General features: G+C 47.2%; 1 protein-coding gene and 1 long non-coding RNA gene across 2 annotated transcripts; one reads left to right on the top strand and one right to left on the bottom strand.

Moving 5' to 3' along the window:
* Positions 1-493: 493 nt before the first annotated feature.
* On the bottom strand, positions 494-6,555 carry LOC131702937 (uncharacterized). Its single transcript, XR_009309611.1, has 2 exons — positions 6,440-6,555; positions 494-3,053 (listed from the first exon to the last, which is right to left on the bottom strand). It is a non-coding gene; the product is annotated as an uncharacterized LOC131702937 (long non-coding RNA).
* A 2,445-nt stretch (positions 6,556-9,000) lies between these two features.
* LOC117396827 (sodium-dependent phosphate transport protein 2B-like) lies at positions 9,001-17,854 on the top strand. The gene is made up of 13 exons (XM_059005670.1): positions 9,001-9,125; positions 11,483-11,625; positions 11,955-12,053; positions 12,247-12,375; positions 12,675-12,818; positions 13,163-13,274; positions 13,464-13,659; positions 14,072-14,167; positions 14,265-14,382; positions 14,733-14,900; positions 15,215-15,331; positions 15,483-15,607; positions 15,955-17,854. The coding sequence occupies exons 2-13, from the start codon at positions 11,535-11,537 to the stop codon at positions 16,444-16,446; spliced, it is 1,887 nt and encodes a 628-aa protein (XP_058861653.1). The 5' UTR covers positions 9,001-9,125; positions 11,483-11,534; the 3' UTR covers positions 16,447-17,854.
* The last annotated feature ends 201 nt before the right edge of the window (positions 17,855-18,055 follow it).

An 18,055-nucleotide genomic window follows, 5' to 3' on the forward strand; every position in this document is an offset into this window, starting at 1 on the left:
TCCTACTGCTGCCCAGGGTGTCTACTTTATTATTATTATTATTATTATTATTAACGTCATTTATTTTCACGTAAGGTTAACAAAAATCACACAGGTACGTATCGCACCTTGACAGTAAGGCTGAGGGAACGCTTGGAACTTGGTTTCAGCAGATTGAAGTTCCATGCCCCTGCACGGCACACCAGGGGAGACTTGGGGTTTGAGAGAGCACAGCTGCCTTACACTAGCTCTCCTGGAACCAGGTTTCAAGCAGCTGTTCCTGAAAAAGGTTCAAGTCACATGGCTGCAGCTGGACCACTGGAGTGATACTATTGAACTACATCATGCAAAGTGACTGTAGCAGGAAGCAGTTGCAGCAACATTACAACTATTAAAATATACTGAGCATCAAAAGAAACAGATCACTTATATTTGAGCATCAAAAGAAACTTATCACTTATATTTGAATAAAATTCACTAGATGTGATTGAAAAATGACACACTCTGTTTTAGATCAGGTACAGTGACTTTTTATTGTGCTGATTAACAATTGACATCATGAAGATGCTGCAAAATGATCTGTCGATCTCGGGCAGGTGTTGTGACTCTTGGTCTCCCGGTTCGTGGCCTGTCATTGACAGAGTGTGTTTGGTTATACCGTCTCACCAGGTTTGAAATTGCTGGCTGTGAGCTCCCAAGACGGCGAGCCACAGCACGCTGCCCTAGTCCAGCCTCCAACATGCCGATCGCACGAAGGCGCTGCTCTCTTGACAGACGTGGCATATTGTTTTTTTTCTGTGTTTTTCTTTATTGCTTTTATTCAAGCTTGTAATTCAACAGCTGAAATCATATCCAGAGTCCAATCAACTGTCTCACTAATTAGGTGATTAAGTGCATATGCTTCAGTCATAGTCACTCAAGCGCGTCATGGTCAAGGATGAATGATCGAGTGATTAAAAAGAAACCAAAAACATTTCGTCAAAGTCCATCATTTATATACCTTATTTTTTTTCAAAAAATAAATATGTTTTAATAGTGATAAGTTTCTTTTGATGCTCGGTATATATGCCAGTATAAAATACAAAGAACCGAAAGATCCCAGGGGGAACCAGTGATAACATTGCTATTACTAGCAGGAGGTATAAAAATGGATTGAATCCAGATTCCTCCACTCTTATGTTCTTTCTCCTCTATTGTTAATAACACGGGCTCACATGCACACTGCAGCAGTGTTCAGTGCCTGACCGCTTGTCTCAGAAAAGCTGCTTTTGTTTACTCAGCTGCTCTGTAAGCACCAGCCCCGCTACAGACGACACTTTCAGGATTTTGGAGTCCTGCGCTGTCAGCGCCCCTGGAATCAATAAAACCGAAAGCTGGGATTACAGCTGTAGGAGATCAATCACACTCTCCTCTCCTCTCCTCTTTAAACAGATTAAACCTGTTATTTGTATTCTTTTAAAAACAGAAAAAGTTCAAATCATTCTAAGGTGTTTAAGCATTCCTTCCAGCACTGACTGACTACAGAGCAAGGTAACCAATTACAGGAAATGGGTTCAGCTGCCTTATACTCAAAAGAACACGATATCGGGGCCACATCCCAGACGCACTGCAGGGTGAGCTTTACCAGACTGTGATAGACGCCTGGCAGGTGGAGGTAACTGTCCTATACACCTGTCTGTGGCTTTGAAAGAATGAAAAAAAGTAACATACATTTACAAGTATGTGATTGTAGCGGGGAATTCAATTGGCCAACACTGCCACCTTGAGGTGGAGAATAGTTAGCACCACCTTTGGTCAAGTTGTGTCTGTTTCCCTGGTACTGCTGAGAGAGAGCGAGAGAGACACACACACCATGTGGACAAGTGAAGCGTAGGGCACATGACAAACGATTTCATGTTTAAAACCATCTATTAAATTGATCGAAGCAGTGACTGATCTTTGTGCCATCCCCGAACCATTCAAAAAGTAAATCGCTCATAACAAGTGAAGCCTCCAACTGTTCAAGAAAAGTGAATTATTCCCTTTTCTCTGTCTCTCGATCTCTCATACGTGACATGTTATCCCAGTGTTCTCTCCCCTCCTGCCTGTGCTCCAGCAGCGGGGGTCCCTGCACGCTCTCTCGGGGACAGCTGGCGTGTTCCAGCACAGCACCCCCTCCCTGCAGGAAGCTGAGTGACAGGGGCAGCGAGGGAGAGACTCCAACGTGACACGCTTCCCGATGGAGGCTCGTGAGGAACTGACAGGGAGGGAGAGGGGCGAGGGGAGAGGAGGAGGGGTGCTGGTGGAGGGAGGGAGGCTGACAGTTACTGGCGTGCTTGGTTTTGTTCAAGTTTCCAAACCTCTCCCCTAGCCCCCGTTCTGATGGAAACCCAATCAGGGCAGAGGAGAACCGGGCTGGGTGACTCTTGCAATCGAAAACTCCAAGTATCTTGTACATTCCGAAAGCTCAGGAACTTAAGAGATCTTTTTTTTTTTCTGTTCCAAGTTCCAAGTTCCAAGCCGACATTCCGGAGGTGCCTGGCTGCAGCCCTGTGATTGTCTGTGCGAGGCGTGGGAACGAGGCTAGCGCTCGGGTGTGGAGCTGTCCTTTCCTTCCCTGATGTGGTGGTCAGACCCTGCCTTCAGGATCCCTCAGTGCGGCAGGGCTGAGAACAGCTCTCCTCTTCCAAACACTGTACCTGCCTGCTACATTCCCCGGGACCACTCAGACACATCGCAGCCCGCTGCCACATTCCCCCTGGGCCCGGCAGCAGCTCGGGAGAAAGCTGTGTTTGTGCACATGGGGATTGGAGTGTTACAGCAGGCTTACGTTTAGTATAGAAAGTGTCGTTCATATGGACCCACTGCGTCAATCTTCAACACAATTTGGTGTTACCTCTGCACACTTCCAGGCGGTCGTCACAGAAATGCAGGTGAGCCGGCCTCTTTTGCACAGCGGTTAAGATGCTCGCTTGCGTCACTCTCAGCCTGCGCCCTGTTACACAGGTCTGGGGGATGTCACCCTCTATGGACAAAGAAGCTTGATGAACCCCACTGAACCCCAGCAGGATCCAAATCAGCACTGACTTCATGCACTGGAATGATAGTGAATGAATACAGGGGGTCAGTTCAATGATAGTGAATGAATACAGGGGATCAGTTCAATGATAGTGAATGAATACAGGGGGTCAGTTCAATGATAGTGAATTAATACAGGGGGTAATTTAAATGATAGTGAATGAATACAGGGGGTCAGTTCAATGATAGTGAATGAATACAGGGGGTCAGTTCAATGATAGTGAATGAATACAGGGGGTCAGTTCAATGATAGTGAATGAATACAGGGGGTCAGTTCAATGATAGTGAATTAATACAGGGGTTAATTTAAATGATAGTGAATGAATACAGGGGGTCAGTTCAATGACAGTGAATGAATACAGGGGGTCAGTTAAATGACAGTGAATGAATACAGGGGGTCGGTTATCATGGGCATCCCTGTACGAGTCCACGTGTCGGGGAAGGCTCCCCGTTTCTCTACTTCTTGTTTTGTATTAGACAGAACCTGGACTGCATTGAGATTAGCCTGCTATTCCAAACACTGCACTGGAAACAATGAAACAATCAAACAAAAGGTCTCGTACTTATATAACAACGTAGCGACATCAATTCAGTTCACCAAGAGCAGATCCTCCCGGTGTTTTATTTAGTGCAGGAGTTTATAAAAACACAAGCACACACACACTCCCATTCGCTCCCTCACTCACTCAGTCCCTCCACAGACACATCGTGTTCTTGTGCAGTCCAGTCTCGTGGTCTCAGGGTGTAGGTGTGACAGAGCTCTGTGTGTGTGTGCGTGTGCGTGTGCGTGTGTGTGTGCCACCCCACCCCCTCCAGTCCCAGATAATCATAGCGCTGTGAGGATTGATTGATGAGCCCATTCCATATGTTTTTATTGAAATCAGTGGGAGTTTAGTGCCTTTCGCATTTTAATACCAAACAAAACATTAGCGGTGGAGTCCTAGGGCTCGATCGCGCTCGCTCCATTTCATTAGTCATTCCACGAGGGAGCGGCACACAGCATGGCTCTGGGGACACAGCGAGAGGGGAGTGGGGGGGAGTAAAAGAAATTCAGTAATCTGTGGGGCCAGGATCTGACTCAATTCATGGGAAAGAAATAGCCTTACAGAAGTGCCAGCCATGCCAAAGCTGCTTCTTCTCAGAACCTGGTAACAGGTGTGTCTACAAAAGCACCGGAGTGGCTTAGTGGTTAGAGCGCCGGACAGTAGCTAGGAGGAACAATGCCCACCTTTTGCTCTAACCACTAGGACAACCCTGTCTGTCTCCCAGTCCCTCAGCTCTAACCACTAGGATAACCCGGCCTCCTCCCTCTATCACTCTGCTTCTGTAAAAAAAAACAATATTTTTTTTAATAAATGCAAATGTGAAAAAAGCTCTTAAGTGTTTCCCTTGCGGTGCTCATCCTAGCTCATCCTGTTTCTGATGCAATTACACCCCCCAATCTGCAGGGGGCTCTCCACCCCCACCCCCCCTCCTTCTCCTGATAGAGATCTGGAGAGTTGCCTGCTCACGGATTCACGCTTAATCAATCATCGTGCCTCCTTAATGACGTCCTGCTGGCAGTCTAATATCTTCTGGCACAAACTAATGCTGCTGGCAGCGTCGGACTCGGAGCTCACGCCAGCAAACATATGGCTGCTCCAGAGTGAGTGACAGGCCCCCTTTCGAGCACGCTGCACCCCGTGCTCCTCATACCATCAGCCACACACCTCCTAGCCGCTGGCGAGGAGAGAGAGAGGGAGAGGGAGAGAGAGAAAGGCAGGCAGAGTAACCGAGAGAGAGAGAGAGAGAGAGAGAGAGAGAGGGAAAGGGGGTCTGTGTCTCAGCTCAGTGAGCTCAGCGAGAGAGAGAGAGAGAGAGAGAGAGAATGTGTCACAAATCAAATCATAAGAACTAGGGTAAAAAAAGTAAGACAGAAGAAAAAATAATTTAAGAGCGAAAACTTTCTGAATGTGGCTGTGCAGCTGCGATTCAGATGCTGGACGTTGCAAAATAAAAACTTGCACACTAGTGAAGTTTGAATCACTGAAACACCAGAAATAAGGAGGGAGCAGCAGAGCAGAATCACAAAGCTAGGAACCCTACGAACTGTCGGGTGAACCAAACACAGCCGCGCTGGTGAACATCAGGCATGCTCCAGACTTTGGGACTGTCGTGTCCTGCTGGATGTTTAAAGGCTGTGTTTCATCCCTATCACTATTGAACTTCCCTTCTCTTCCTTAGGAACTAAAGCACAAGCCGTTAGCACACCCACAGACCTGGAAGAGAGATCTGTCGAGGCTCTAGGGCGCTCTTCAATGACTCGGGGTCTTGTGTCGTGTGCCCTTATAAAAGTGTCCCATAGTAAAAGCAACGCAAAGTGTAACTAACATAGCATTAATGGTGAAGCACAGGTAAGCACAGTAAAGAACAGCGAGGTATGGAAAAGAATATGACTAGACATGGCGAGCCAGGGTAAACTATGGTAAACTGACAGATAACCATGGTAACACTGCAACACAAAATAATAATAATAATACTGTGCGAAATATACCGTGGTAAACAGGGGACGGAAATTGGAACAAGTGAAAAATGACTTTTTACATTTTTAAAAAAAAATTTAATTTATAACCATCTTGAGTTCAGCTCTCTCAACGTACCATGAAATTGTTCGCTGTTTTCTTGTATTGTAATGAATTCAAGCGTCTACCTGCGATTTCATATTAAATAAATCATCGATATCTCCTGACGACGTCACGCTTGGTGTGACGTAGCGCAGTCCCCCGTGACCCTAATCATCATTCCCTGTGTGTGTGTGTTTTAATTTTATTTTAATTTAAATATAATAACTAAGTTTACCGTGTGTGCCCTTAATTTCCGTTGCAGCAGAATGCTAGAATGGTTTCCATCGCTCGGGTTTTTGCACAGGACGCTGAAGCCGATCTTATTTATTTATTTATTGTTTATTATTATAAGTGAACAATATGGATTGTTTAATTAAAGCAGATACGGAGAGGCCACGAAGCTAGTACACACTTTCATTAAAATTAATAGCAATGCTGCATTGGCATTTCCTTTAGCGTGAGACAGAAAAAACGGACGACAAAAAAAAAAAAAAAAAATTCTAAGAATAGTTTCCCGGCACAGTGGTCATGTTTTTACCGTCGTTTGTCTCAGAAGACTGTTTTGTTTAAAATACCGTGCTATCTAATTTAAACAGAACAGCAGTCAGGTACTCAAAGTGACTTTAAATGTAATTGCAACAGATCAATGACGAGTGAATAGAACGCTCCAGTCAGACAAACATTTCAAAATACAAATACGTACGCACGTTGCACCCCAAAGGCGTTTCAAAGACGAAGTGTACACCGCCAAAGCATTAACAAACCGTGCACGCAAACTTCCTGAAGGTGCAGTCTCTCACCTGTACTGGATCAGAACCGCACGGCACCCTGCAGAACCGTGTCTACCTGCACACAGTGAAAACCACTTTCACAATCAGATTGTGTCGCCTGCCTCCTAGCGGACATTTCGTGGTAACACCGGTGAAAGACACGATGAGATAACTCTGCAGAGACACACGTTCATGTAAACTTGGGCGCTCCCCGTTTTACTATGGGACTGTTATCAATTATTAAGGAGTACGGGTTTTCGGGAAGCTTGCTTTTTGAAAAAGAAAGAAACGACGAATTGACCAGTACCGCCCACCATCCCATGCTGTTAGCAATCTTGTGTTAGTATGCGATTGCGATTTATCCAGTTTCCATAAACAGATTTTTTTTTCAGTCTCTAATTTTATAAACACAATTTTTCACCACGTAAGCGTTTTATTTGAGATCACCGGGTTATCCGTTATAAGAATCAATAACGGCACTTTACTTGTCAGTGGATTATTTCATTGTAACGATGAGCGGGTTGATTATTATACAGAACTCACTCTGCCTGTAACACAGTCCCGTAGTGTTTGCAGTTGCCTTTGAGGACTTTAGTGGAGTAATATAACTTCACAAAAGAAAAGACTTCAAAGCTCTATCCTCTATCTTCCATTGACCCTTATACTACTATGAGGCAATGCTGCCTGCCAGATAACAGTGAAAACAGCAATAATGTATTACTCATGTTACAGCAGTCTCGGGGGCGCAATTCCAGGACTTTGTGTAATACATATTTACTGACAAATCAATTTAAAGATCAGCAGTACTATACATAAATACTATCCTGTAAAAAAGAACACGTGAATATGTCTGTAATAACTATACTGAAACATAATTTAGAATGATATACAAGATAAGGTAAGATTACTGTTCGCTTTCAATAACTGTAAAGTCAAAGCGAGTACAGTAATGTCTTATTTTATACATTTGATTCATAGTACGTCTACCTCCTGTACTGTTTACTTTTGAACTGTATCATGATTTTGTATTGTATTATAATTTAGAATGCTGTTGTTGTTATAAAGCAAGTCAAAAACGTCAGCTGTCTGACCTGATCGTGTACACAGAGCTATAGGAAACGACGCGTTACCTTTTAGTGCAGGGAAGTAGCGCAGAAGCTGGACTCTAAAGCCACTGTCAACTTGACATCTTAACCCGGCGTGTGAAGTGCTATTCATGTGAAATAATAAGGGTACCCCGGGGCCCGCGAACCCCAGTTTGAGATTCACTGCCCCTACAGAATATTTTAAAGACTTTGCACACCACGTGGGATCAGTCCCGTCCCGGCCACCCATAGCGTTGACCGAGGGCCAGCTAACACAGTGTTTGTTTTGAAGGAACGGTATTAACTTAACACAAAATATGTGAACTAATAATTAACACGACTCTGGTTGGCATTACCCAGCAGTTATCGGCTTCCAGCGGAATCGCATTTTAAAACCGCAACTAATAATAATCTTGGCGACACAGAACAAAATGCAATGAATCAAAGTCAACAGATATTTCGTGCTCCGGGGTGATGGGCAGGATCTGGCGTTTGACTGCTGGGAGTAACCCTTACTGTCCCCCGCTTATCTCTTAGGAAATAACCTCCTTCTCTGCTCCAATCAGCCCCAGTCTGGTCTGATGTGTTAAACATGTCAGAAAGTGCTTGAGTCTCTCAGTAACCCTTTTCAGCACTATACTCTGCTGAAAGGCTCCTTCAGTACATTTCTCCCCTAGTCAAGCTCCCTGTGAACAGGCTTGACCAGGCCTCGTTTGCACTCCACTTGGTTTACCTTGTGTTGGAATCAGCATTAGATTCGAACCCACCAGCCTCCAGAGCGCTAACCACTACTCCACACTGTGTAAAACAGCAGAAGGCTACAGATCATCTGTTTTATAAGAAACCAAAACAAATCCTTTTTTTTTATATACAGTATGCTGATTATAAAGTTTCACATCTGTAACTATTAAACTCTCAATACTGCTGAATTTAGAATGAAAGGAAACCTAATAAATAACAAAACGTTTTGACCACAAGTCTTTTTCAATGTCTTCAGTCTTTGGCTGCACATTACTGCTTAACCACATGCGTACATGCTTTTGACGCAAATAAGTAGGTACGCAATCGCCACCTGCTGGGCATTCAACGTCATTGCAACAGTGCTCTGTGAATGTTCCAGGGTGTATCCTCAATACATCTTTACACTTCCCATGTTAAACCCCACACTCGCCCCATGATCACCTACCTGTAAAGACGGCTTCTAGACAGTCCACTGAAACTCGACTACAGGGATTATCGAGAACAATCTCATACAGGTAGGTGGTTCATCAGGTTAGATACAGCAGCTCACTGACCCAGGCTTTTTATGTTTATTGAGCACCCACAACAGCGCAAGAATGCCACGCACGCTGACGATGGTCAGCCACCTCTTCATTGGAGTCTCGTTGATCTCATCTCCCTGGCACTGGATCAAGGTACAGATTAATAGTGCAGAATGCTGATAGCGGTGAGCCTGATCACATGGCGTGTGTTGCAAGCCAGGTAGAATACTTTGACCTGCTCTCTCTCTCTCTCTCCTACAGTATATATACAGCCTCCAGGGAGTACGCAGAGAAGCTCCGCACCTGTGCAAGCAAGGCAAGGCAAGGCAAGGAGAAGACTTTGTTCATTTTTCTGGAACGTCACACCTGGTAGAGAGATTTGAGTTTGTTAAGGACATAAGGTGTCAGATTTAACGTACGAATGTTAATCAGTTTCTTTTATAATTTAGCGGTGGTCGTTGCTAAGGTGATAAGGTTAGGTTGGGTTCTGCGATGGAAAGGTGGAGCAGTTTGATGAAGTTAAGATGCCGGCTGCAGTGTATTAATATTTCTTGCATTTATGAATTGGTGACATGCCGCTAGTCTCTGTGATGTTCTGATGAAGGGGTCAGTTATGTCAGCTGTCATGTGTTCTTTCCTCAGGTTATGTTACTGTGTGTACCTCAATGCCTCACCTGGTATGTGTGGCTGGTGATTATATGATTCGTGAAATCGGCTCTTCTCTTGAATCTTTCTAAACTCCAGTACCGAACCCTGTCTTTATTGTGTTTGTTTTTCTGGATGTTATACAGAGTGGTTCAAAAGTCACCTGTCAAGTTTTGTGCTCAATGCAATGTAATTATTTTCTATACTGTACTGCACTGTATTTGATGGATCTCAGATCCCCAGTACTGAGTTCTCTATACTGTACAGTATTGAATGTGCTGGCTATCAGGTCCCCAGCACTGAGTTCTCTATACTGTACTGTATTGAATGTACTGGCTCTCAGATCCACAGCACTGAGTTCTCTATACTGTACTGTATTGAATGTGCTGGCTCTCAGATCCCCAGCACTGAGTCCTCTATACTGTACTGTATTGAATGTGCTGGCTCTCAGATCCCCAGTACTGAGTTCTCTATACTGTACAGTATTGAATGTGCTGGCTCTCAGTCCCCAGTACTGAGTTCTCTATACTGTACAGTATTGAATGTGCTGGCTCTCAGATCCACAGTACTGAGTTCTCTATACTGTACTGTATTGAATGTGCTGGCTCTCAGATCCACAGTACTGAGTCCTCTATACTGTACTGTATTGAATGTGCTGGCTCTCAGATCCACAGTACTGAGTTCTCTATACTGTACTGTATTGAATGTGCTGGCTCTCAGATCCCCAGCACTGAGTCCTCTATACTGTACTGTATTGAATGTGCTGGCTCTCAGATCCACAGTACTGAGTTCTCTATACTGTACTGTATTGAATGTGCTGGCTCTCAGATCCACAGTACTGAGTCCTCTATACTGTACTGTATTGAATGTGCTGGCTCTCAGATCCCCAGTACTGAGTTCTCTATACTGTACTGTATTGAATGTGCTGGCTCTCAGATCCACAGTACTGAGTTCTATATACTGTACTGTATTGAATGTGCTGGCTCTCAGATCCCCAGTACTGAGTTCTCTATACTGTACAGTATTGAATGTGCTGGCTCTCAGATCCCCAGTACTGAGTTCTCTATACTGTACAGTATTGAATGTGCTGGCTCTCAGATCCACAGCACTGAGTTCTCTATACTGTACTGTATTGAATGTGCTGGCTCTCAGATCCCCAGTACTGAGTTCTCTATACTGTACTGTATTGAATGTGCTGGCTATCAGGTCCCCAGCACTGAGTTCTCTATACTGTACTGTATTGAATGTGCTGGCTCTCAGGTCCCCAGCACTGAGTTCTCTATACTGTACTGTATTGAATGTGCTGGCTCTCAGATCCACAGAACTGAGTTCTCTATACTGTACTGTATTGAATGTGCTGGCTCTCAGATCCACAGCGCTGAGTTCTCTATACTGTACAGTATTGAATGTGCTGGCTCTCAGATCCCCAGCATTGAGTTCTCTATACTGTACTGTATTGAATGTGCTGGCTCTCAGATCCCCAGTACTGAGTTCTCTATACTGTACAGTATTGAATGTGCTGGATATCAGGTCCCCAGCACTGAGTTCTCTATACTGTACTGTATTGAATGTGCTGGCTCTCAGATCCACAGTACTGAGTTCTCTATACTGTACTGTATTGAATGTGCTGGCTATCAGGTCCCCAGCACTGAGTTCTCTATACTGTACTGTATTGAATGTGCTGGCTCTCAGATCCCCAGTACTGAGTTCTCTATACTGTACTGTATTGAATGTGCTGGCTCTCAGATCCCCAGTACTGAGTTCTCTATACTGTACAGTATTGAATGTGCTGGCTATCAGGTCCCCAGCACTGAGTTCTCTATACTGTACTGTATTGAATGTGCTGGCTCTCAGATCCCCAGTACTGAGTTCTCTATACTGTACTGTATTGAATGTGCTGGCTCTCAGATCCACAGCACTGAGTCCTCTATACTGTACTGTATTGAATGTGCTGGCTCTCAGATCCACAGCACTGAGTTCTCTATACTGTACTGTATTGAATGTGCTGGCTCTCAGATCCCCAGTACTGAGTTCTCTATACTGTACTGTAGTGAGTTTGTTGTCTCTCTCCCCTCTCTCAGGTTTGCAGATTCCCTCTGCTGGCTGTCAGAAGAACTCCTGGAGATACCCACGATGCCCTTCAGTAGAACCCAGTCTGCCCCTCCCCTCACCCTCGAGGACCCCGCCTCCTGCAAGGCCAGCCAATCACAAGGCTCTGCTCGGGGTGAGTTACTGTCCACAGCAGCTAAGGGCCTCTCTTTCCAACTCAAGAGAAAACCGGGGGACTCAGACTCCCGTGGAGACAAAGTCAGACTCACACAGCAGCTTTCCTGGCAACCCCATCCCAACAGCAATGGCATTTGAGCAATTTAAAACACCCACGAAGGAGAAGAAATAAAAAAAAACCTGCCAGAAAGCTAAAGAGATCCCAGTTAAGAATGATAATTGAAAGAAATCAAGCTAACGGTCAGGGGAAGGGGGTGAAGGTGTGAAGGAGGAGGGGGGGCTCTGTTGAGGCACAGCCAGTCTAACCCCCCAATGTCGGCCCCGCAGGTTCCTCCCTGACCTGTGATGACCCAGAGGCTCTGACCCCCCTAGAGGAGGACGCCTGGGCGATGCCGCAGCTCCAACAAACAGGACCGTCCTGGGGAGGTAGGCACACGTCCCTTTAAATCTAATGCTTGTCTACAGTTTTCAAGACTGCATCATTCCAGCAACAATCAGCACTGGTTTGAAGGCAGGCAGGTAGGTGGGAGTTTGTAATGCATGCCTTCAGTGTAGCTCAGGGTCTCGTGGTTGACCTGTCCGTGGGAGTTGACTGTCTCCTCTCCTCTCCTCTCCTCAGAGCTGGACTGTGCTGGGAAGCTGCTCCGCGTCTTCATGGGCATCCTGAAGGGGGTGCTGCTCGTTGGGTTCCTCTACTTCTTCATCTGCTCCCTGGACGTGCTCAGCTCTGCCTTCCAGCTGGTGGGAGGTGAGGCTCACATCCCAGAATACTCTTCTTGCATTGCCACGGAGGGGTCAGCTGGTTGCCAACACCTCAAACGGGCTGGGGAGCGTCCCGGCTCATGTTAGGTTGGCAAATATCTGGTTCTTAATAACGCTGCCATCTGCTGGTCAAAAGAAGTAACAGGCTCTAAAACCGCTTGTTCAAATGGAGTCCGAGCCTCCCGGGGAGAGAGGTGATGCTGGTCTGTCTCAGGAGAGAGCAGTGTTGGTATCAGTTCTCTCCCACATGTTTGTGACTCTCTCTCTGTCTGTGTGGCTCTATAGGCAAGGTGGCAGGGGATATCTTCAGTGACAATGCAGTGCTGTCGAACCCGATGGCCGGGCTGGTGATCGGAGTGTTGCTCACAGTCCTGGTGCAGAGCTCCAGCACCTCCTCCTCCATCGTTGTCAGCATGGTGTCCTCTGGGTGTGAGTAGCAACCCCTCCCTCCCTCCATCCCTCCTTCTCTCTCTCCATTCCTCAGCCTGTTCCTGCCTCTTCAAACCCCTTCCTCACTCTCTCTCTCTCTCTCCCCCCCCAACGCTCACTAGAAGAGAGAACCATCACATTCCCACGTATCTCTACTTATAAACTCTGTTGTGCCTGCTGCTGTACCGGCTGAGACAAGCTGGGTGGAGACGTTCATCTTAAAACATCTCCAATAAATGATGCTGAACCGCGCGTGTGTGTGTGTGTGTGTGAGTGTGTGCGTGGGAGCTCTTTGTGTGCTGCTGTGTAACGGCTGTCTGTCTGTCTGTCCGTCCGTCCTGCAGTGTTGACTGTCAGTGCCTCCATCCCCATCATCATGGGCGTCAATGTGGGCACCTCGGTCACGAGCACCCTGGTCTCGCTGGCACATTCCGGAGATCGCAACGAGTTCCGCAGGTAAGGGACCCATGCGGGCAAAACACTCTTATACCATGCACAGTGACTTACAATACCGCATCACTAGATATGCAGGCTGTATCTTCACTAGCTATTTATAGGTGTGCTGTAGGAATACATCCAGCAGAATGATGTCTGAAGAGCCGCCTCTCTCTCCCTCTCTCTCTCTCTCCTTCTCTCTTTCGTCAGAGCCTTTGGGGGTTCGGCCGTCCACGGGATTTTCAACTGGCTGACCGTCATCGTGGTCCTGCCAATCGAACTCATCAGCGGCTACCTGTTCCACCTGACCAATGCCATCATCAGCAGCTTCCACATCCAATCAGGGAAGGATGCGCCCGACATCCTGAAGGTCCTGACTGAGCCCCTGACTCTTCTGATCATCCAGGTGAGAGTGGGTGGAGACTTGGGGTGGACTGGGCGGGGTTTGGGTGGAGTGGGCGGGGACTCTGGGTGGACTGGGCGGGGACTTGGGGTGACAGGCACTGCCCCTTTTGGGGAGGAGCTTGGGGAAATGGGGACAGCAACACTATACAACAAGAGGGGTTGAGGGGATCTTTAGTACACAATACACAGGTATTATACTGCTGCGTAAAGGGTGGTTCATAGTTCAGGGGGAGGGTCTGGACAGTCGCTTGACTAGAGAGACTGGAAATAGCCCTCATTGACAGTCAGTATATGAGCCAGCATTAACACTGCTGTATGATGTCATTCAGGGTAATATCCAGGGGTTAGGATGGTGTCTCATTGGGGATTTTAAGGGCTATGGGTTGAGCTGTGTTGTTTGCTTCCTCTTGAAGCTGGACAAGAGCGTCATTTCGGGCATCGTCACAGGAGACCCAGAGAGCAAGAACAAGAGCCTGATACTCAACTGGTGCAAAGTCCAGGAGACAGTGGTACGTACCTGCCTGCCTGCCTGCTGAAACCAAGGGGCTGGATTGAGAGCTCCCTTGTTGACAGGCTGTCCTGCATTGTGCCTCTTGTGTCGCGCAGGTTCTGAAGAACGTCTCAGTGACTAACTTGACTGAGTGTGAGAGCCACCTGTGCTTCACCACGGAGAACCAGACCCTGGTGCTGAAAAACGTCTCCGAGAAAATCAATCTGCAGCTCTGTAAGTGAGACAGCCGCTGCTTTAAAGGGCAAGCTCTATAGTCCTTGTTTTTTGTGCTGGCTAGGGCTAATTTTGACCAAGCCTTTTAGGACTTTGACCCTTAAGTTCTTCTTTGTTCTAGACTAAATAAATTAACTTCTCTCAATCTTCACGACTTCATGTTTAATTTTAAGCCAGTGATCCCAACTCGAGATTCATTCCACTAAAGTTTTTTTTTTTTTTCAACTGGGTCCTAAATGAGTCACTTAAGACTGACCGATGGTCAATTAACTCATTGAGGATTTGATTGGACAGGAATGGACCTTGAAGCCACTGCTGTGAGCCCTGGCACTGACCCTGTCTCTCTCCAGGTGACCATGTCTTTGTGAACACCTCCCTCTCTGACATCGCGGTGGGCTTCATCCTGCTCTTCGGCTCCCTGCTGGTCCTGTGCACCTGCCTGGTGCTCATCGTCAAGCTGCTGAACTCCGTCCTGCAGGGGCAGATCGCCCAGGTCATCAAGAAGGTGCTGAACTCAGGTACGCAGCGTCCCCTGCACTGCACAACACCGCAGGCTCCCCGATGGCAAAGAAACACAGCATGAGTAAACACCTGTTCAGTGCTGAGTGATCCCTAGCACTGCTGCCCTCTGTCCTGACCTCAGTGCTGTGGGATCCCTAGCACTGCTGCCCTCTGTCCTGACCTCAGTGCTGTGGGATCCCTAGCACTGCTGCCCTCTGTCCTGACCTCAGTGCTGTGGGATCCCTAGCACTGCTGCCCTCTGTCCTGACCTCAGTGCTGTGGGATCCCTAGCACTGCTGCCCTCTGTACTGACCGTGTCGCTCCCTTGCAGACCTGCCATATCCCTTCGGCTGGGTGAACGGCTACCTGGCCATCCTGGTTGGCGCGGTGATGACCTTCATCGTCCAGAGCAGCTCCGTCTTCACCTCCGCCATCACCCCACTCATAGGTAAGACTCTGAAGTTCTTGGTCCTCCAGAAACACCCACAAGGGCTGAGTTTTTCCGGTTTAATCCCTGCGCATGGATTATGGAGTGGGCTGTCTGCCTGCAGTTTGTAGGCCATTGAGAGCTTGTCTAACTGCTGCTCTTTGTGACTCAGGAATGGGAGTGATCAGTCTGGAGCGAGCTTACCCGCTGTGCTTGGGTTCCAATGTCGGGACCACGACCACTGCCGTGCTGGCGGCTCTCGCCAGCCCAGCCGAGTCGCTTGGGAGCGCATTGCAGGTAACACTTATTAACTGAGAATACGGCAGTAAAAAAATATTAATCTAATTGTCCATGCAGTTCAAGGTTACAGGAAACAGGTAATCAATCGGTAATAAGATTGCACACAGTCATTTATCAAACAGTCCCTCCAGTCACATGCAGGTACATGTCCAATGTCCGCTCTCCAGCCCGCAGACTGTTACTGACTTCACAATATCAGATATCACAGCACCAGGACGTTAACTGCACTGCAAACACACTCGCATTACATTAACAGTTAAGAAATACTGAAAAAGAAACTAAGTTCAGGATTCCCTGTGCATGTCAGTGTAGTTAATGCGAGCCCTGCTCCTCTCCCATGGCAGGTGGCTCTGATCCACCTCTTCTTCAACCTGACGGGGATCCTGCTGTGGTACGTGGTGCCTGTGCTGCGGCTGCCCATCCCGATAGCCAAGGTCTTCGGTGACATCACGGCGAAGTACCGCTGGTTCGCGGGGCTCTACGTGCTCCTCAGCTTCATCCTCCTGCCCCTCTCCGTGTTCGGGCTGTCTCTGGCGGGCTGGCCGGTGCTGCTCGGGGTGGGGGGTCCCATCCTGCTCCTCATTGTCTTCTCTATAGTGGTGACCTTCTGCCAGCGCCGCTGCCCCCAGTGTCTGCCCCCCATCCTCCGCACATGGAACTTCCTACCCAGCTGGGCTCACTCCTTAGAACCCTGGGACCGCCTGCTCTCCTCCTGCTGTGGGTTCTGTTGCCGGTGCCGATGCTGTCGCCAGGGGCAACCGAGCGCCATAGAGACAGGCGCCAAGGAGCTGCAGGTGTATGATAACCCAACAGTCCTGCACTCCTTGGAGCTGTAAGAGAAACTCAACGGCTCCCCTATTTATGATGGAAAAATTAAATACATTATTTTCTATTGGAATGTATAATTAGATTTTGTATTCCTAAAAAATGTTTTTAGTTTCATGTCATTTTTGTATTATTATTATTTTTATTATTATTATTATTATTATGAAATGCCTGTGTTTTGCAAAATGAATAGCGACAGTATCGTGCATTATGTATTATGTATCCCATGTAAGTAAAGGGGTGATCTGAACCTACACCCTTTACAGAACTACACATTTCTAAGGGTAATCCCAGGATAACCACGGCTATTTTTTTTTGCACCGACCATAAACTTTATCTTGTTTATTACCTCAGTTAATGCTGTGTTACAAATGCTGTGAAACTTTGTACTTGACTTTGTAAGTTCTGTGTGAAGCAACTGTGTTTTATCTGAAAAAACGTTTTTAACAGAAAGCAGTTCACTTACCATTGGAACTTACAAACAGGATCTGTGATAAGGGAGGTCCAGTCCAGATGGAATGAAAAGAGAGAAAGGAACTTCTATTACCTGCTACTTCCTTTAAAAAGGATAAAAACGACAGCAGCTCCTGACACACACACGCACACACGCACACTGACACACACACACATGCACGCACGCACACTGACACACACACACATGCACCCACGCACCCACACACACACACACACACACACACATGCACGCACGCACACACACGCACACTGACACACACACGCACACTGACACACACACACATGCACGCACGCACACTGACACACACACACATGCACCCACGCACCCACACACACACACACACCCACACACACACACACACACACACACACGCACACTGACACACACACACATGCACGCACGCACACTGACACACACACACATGCACCCACGCACCCACACACACACACACACACACACACACACACACACACACACACACGCACGCACACACACGCACACTGACACACACACGCACACTGACACACACACACATGCACCCACGCACCCACACACACAGTAAAGCATTCTCACAAGCTGAAGAAATTAGATAAATGCATTACCTGCTACATGTCTTACTAGAAGTTCAGTATACAAAATAAAATCTGAATTCGTATCATAATTCTTGTTTAAGAGAACCTATATTTTAGTTGCGTTGCGCTACCTTCAGATTTAGGACTGTACCACTCGAGAGGGCCATGCCATCATGCGATCAGAAACTCTGGAAGAAACCATTTAAAAACCGAGGGGAGCTTTCCTACAATTCCTGCTACTAGTTCAAGGGTCATTTCCCCATTGAGGAAGAGATCAAACAATGTCCCATTGCTGAGACCTCAAACACGACCTCCATCCCAGTCCCTCAGCTCCAACCACTGGGCCACACTACCTCCCTCCCAGTCCCTCAGCTTCAACCACTAGGCCACACTACCTCCCTCCCAGTCCCTCAGCTTCAACCACTAGGCCACACTATCTCCCTCCCAGTCCCTCAGCTCCAACCACTGGGCCACACTGCCTCCCTCCCAGTCCCTCAGCTTCAACCACTAGGCCACACTACCTCCCTCCCAGTCCCTCAGCTCCAACCAATGGGCCACACTACCTACCTCCCA

This window comes from Acipenser ruthenus, chromosome 31, assembly GCF_902713425.1.
Source record: "Acipenser ruthenus chromosome 31, fAciRut3.2 maternal haplotype, whole genome shotgun sequence".
Taxonomy (NCBI): domain Eukaryota; kingdom Metazoa; phylum Chordata; class Actinopteri; order Acipenseriformes; family Acipenseridae; genus Acipenser; species Acipenser ruthenus.

What these genes read in the sequence shown, in the direction of transcription:
- LOC117396827 (XM_059005670.1), top strand. Translation starts at nt 11,535, where the DNA reads ATGCCCTTCAGTAGAACCCAGTCTGCCCCTCCCCTCACCCTCGAGGAC. An exon ending in CAGCATGGTGTCCTCTGGGT is followed by an intron (nt 12,819 to 13,162) that starts GTGAGTAGCAAC and finishes TCCGTCCTGCAG; the next exon opens with TGTTGACTGTCAGTGCCTCC. An exon ending in CGCCATCACCCCACTCATAG is followed by an intron (nt 15,332 to 15,482) that starts GTAAGACTCTGA and finishes TTTGTGACTCAG; the next exon opens with GAATGGGAGTGATCAGTCTG.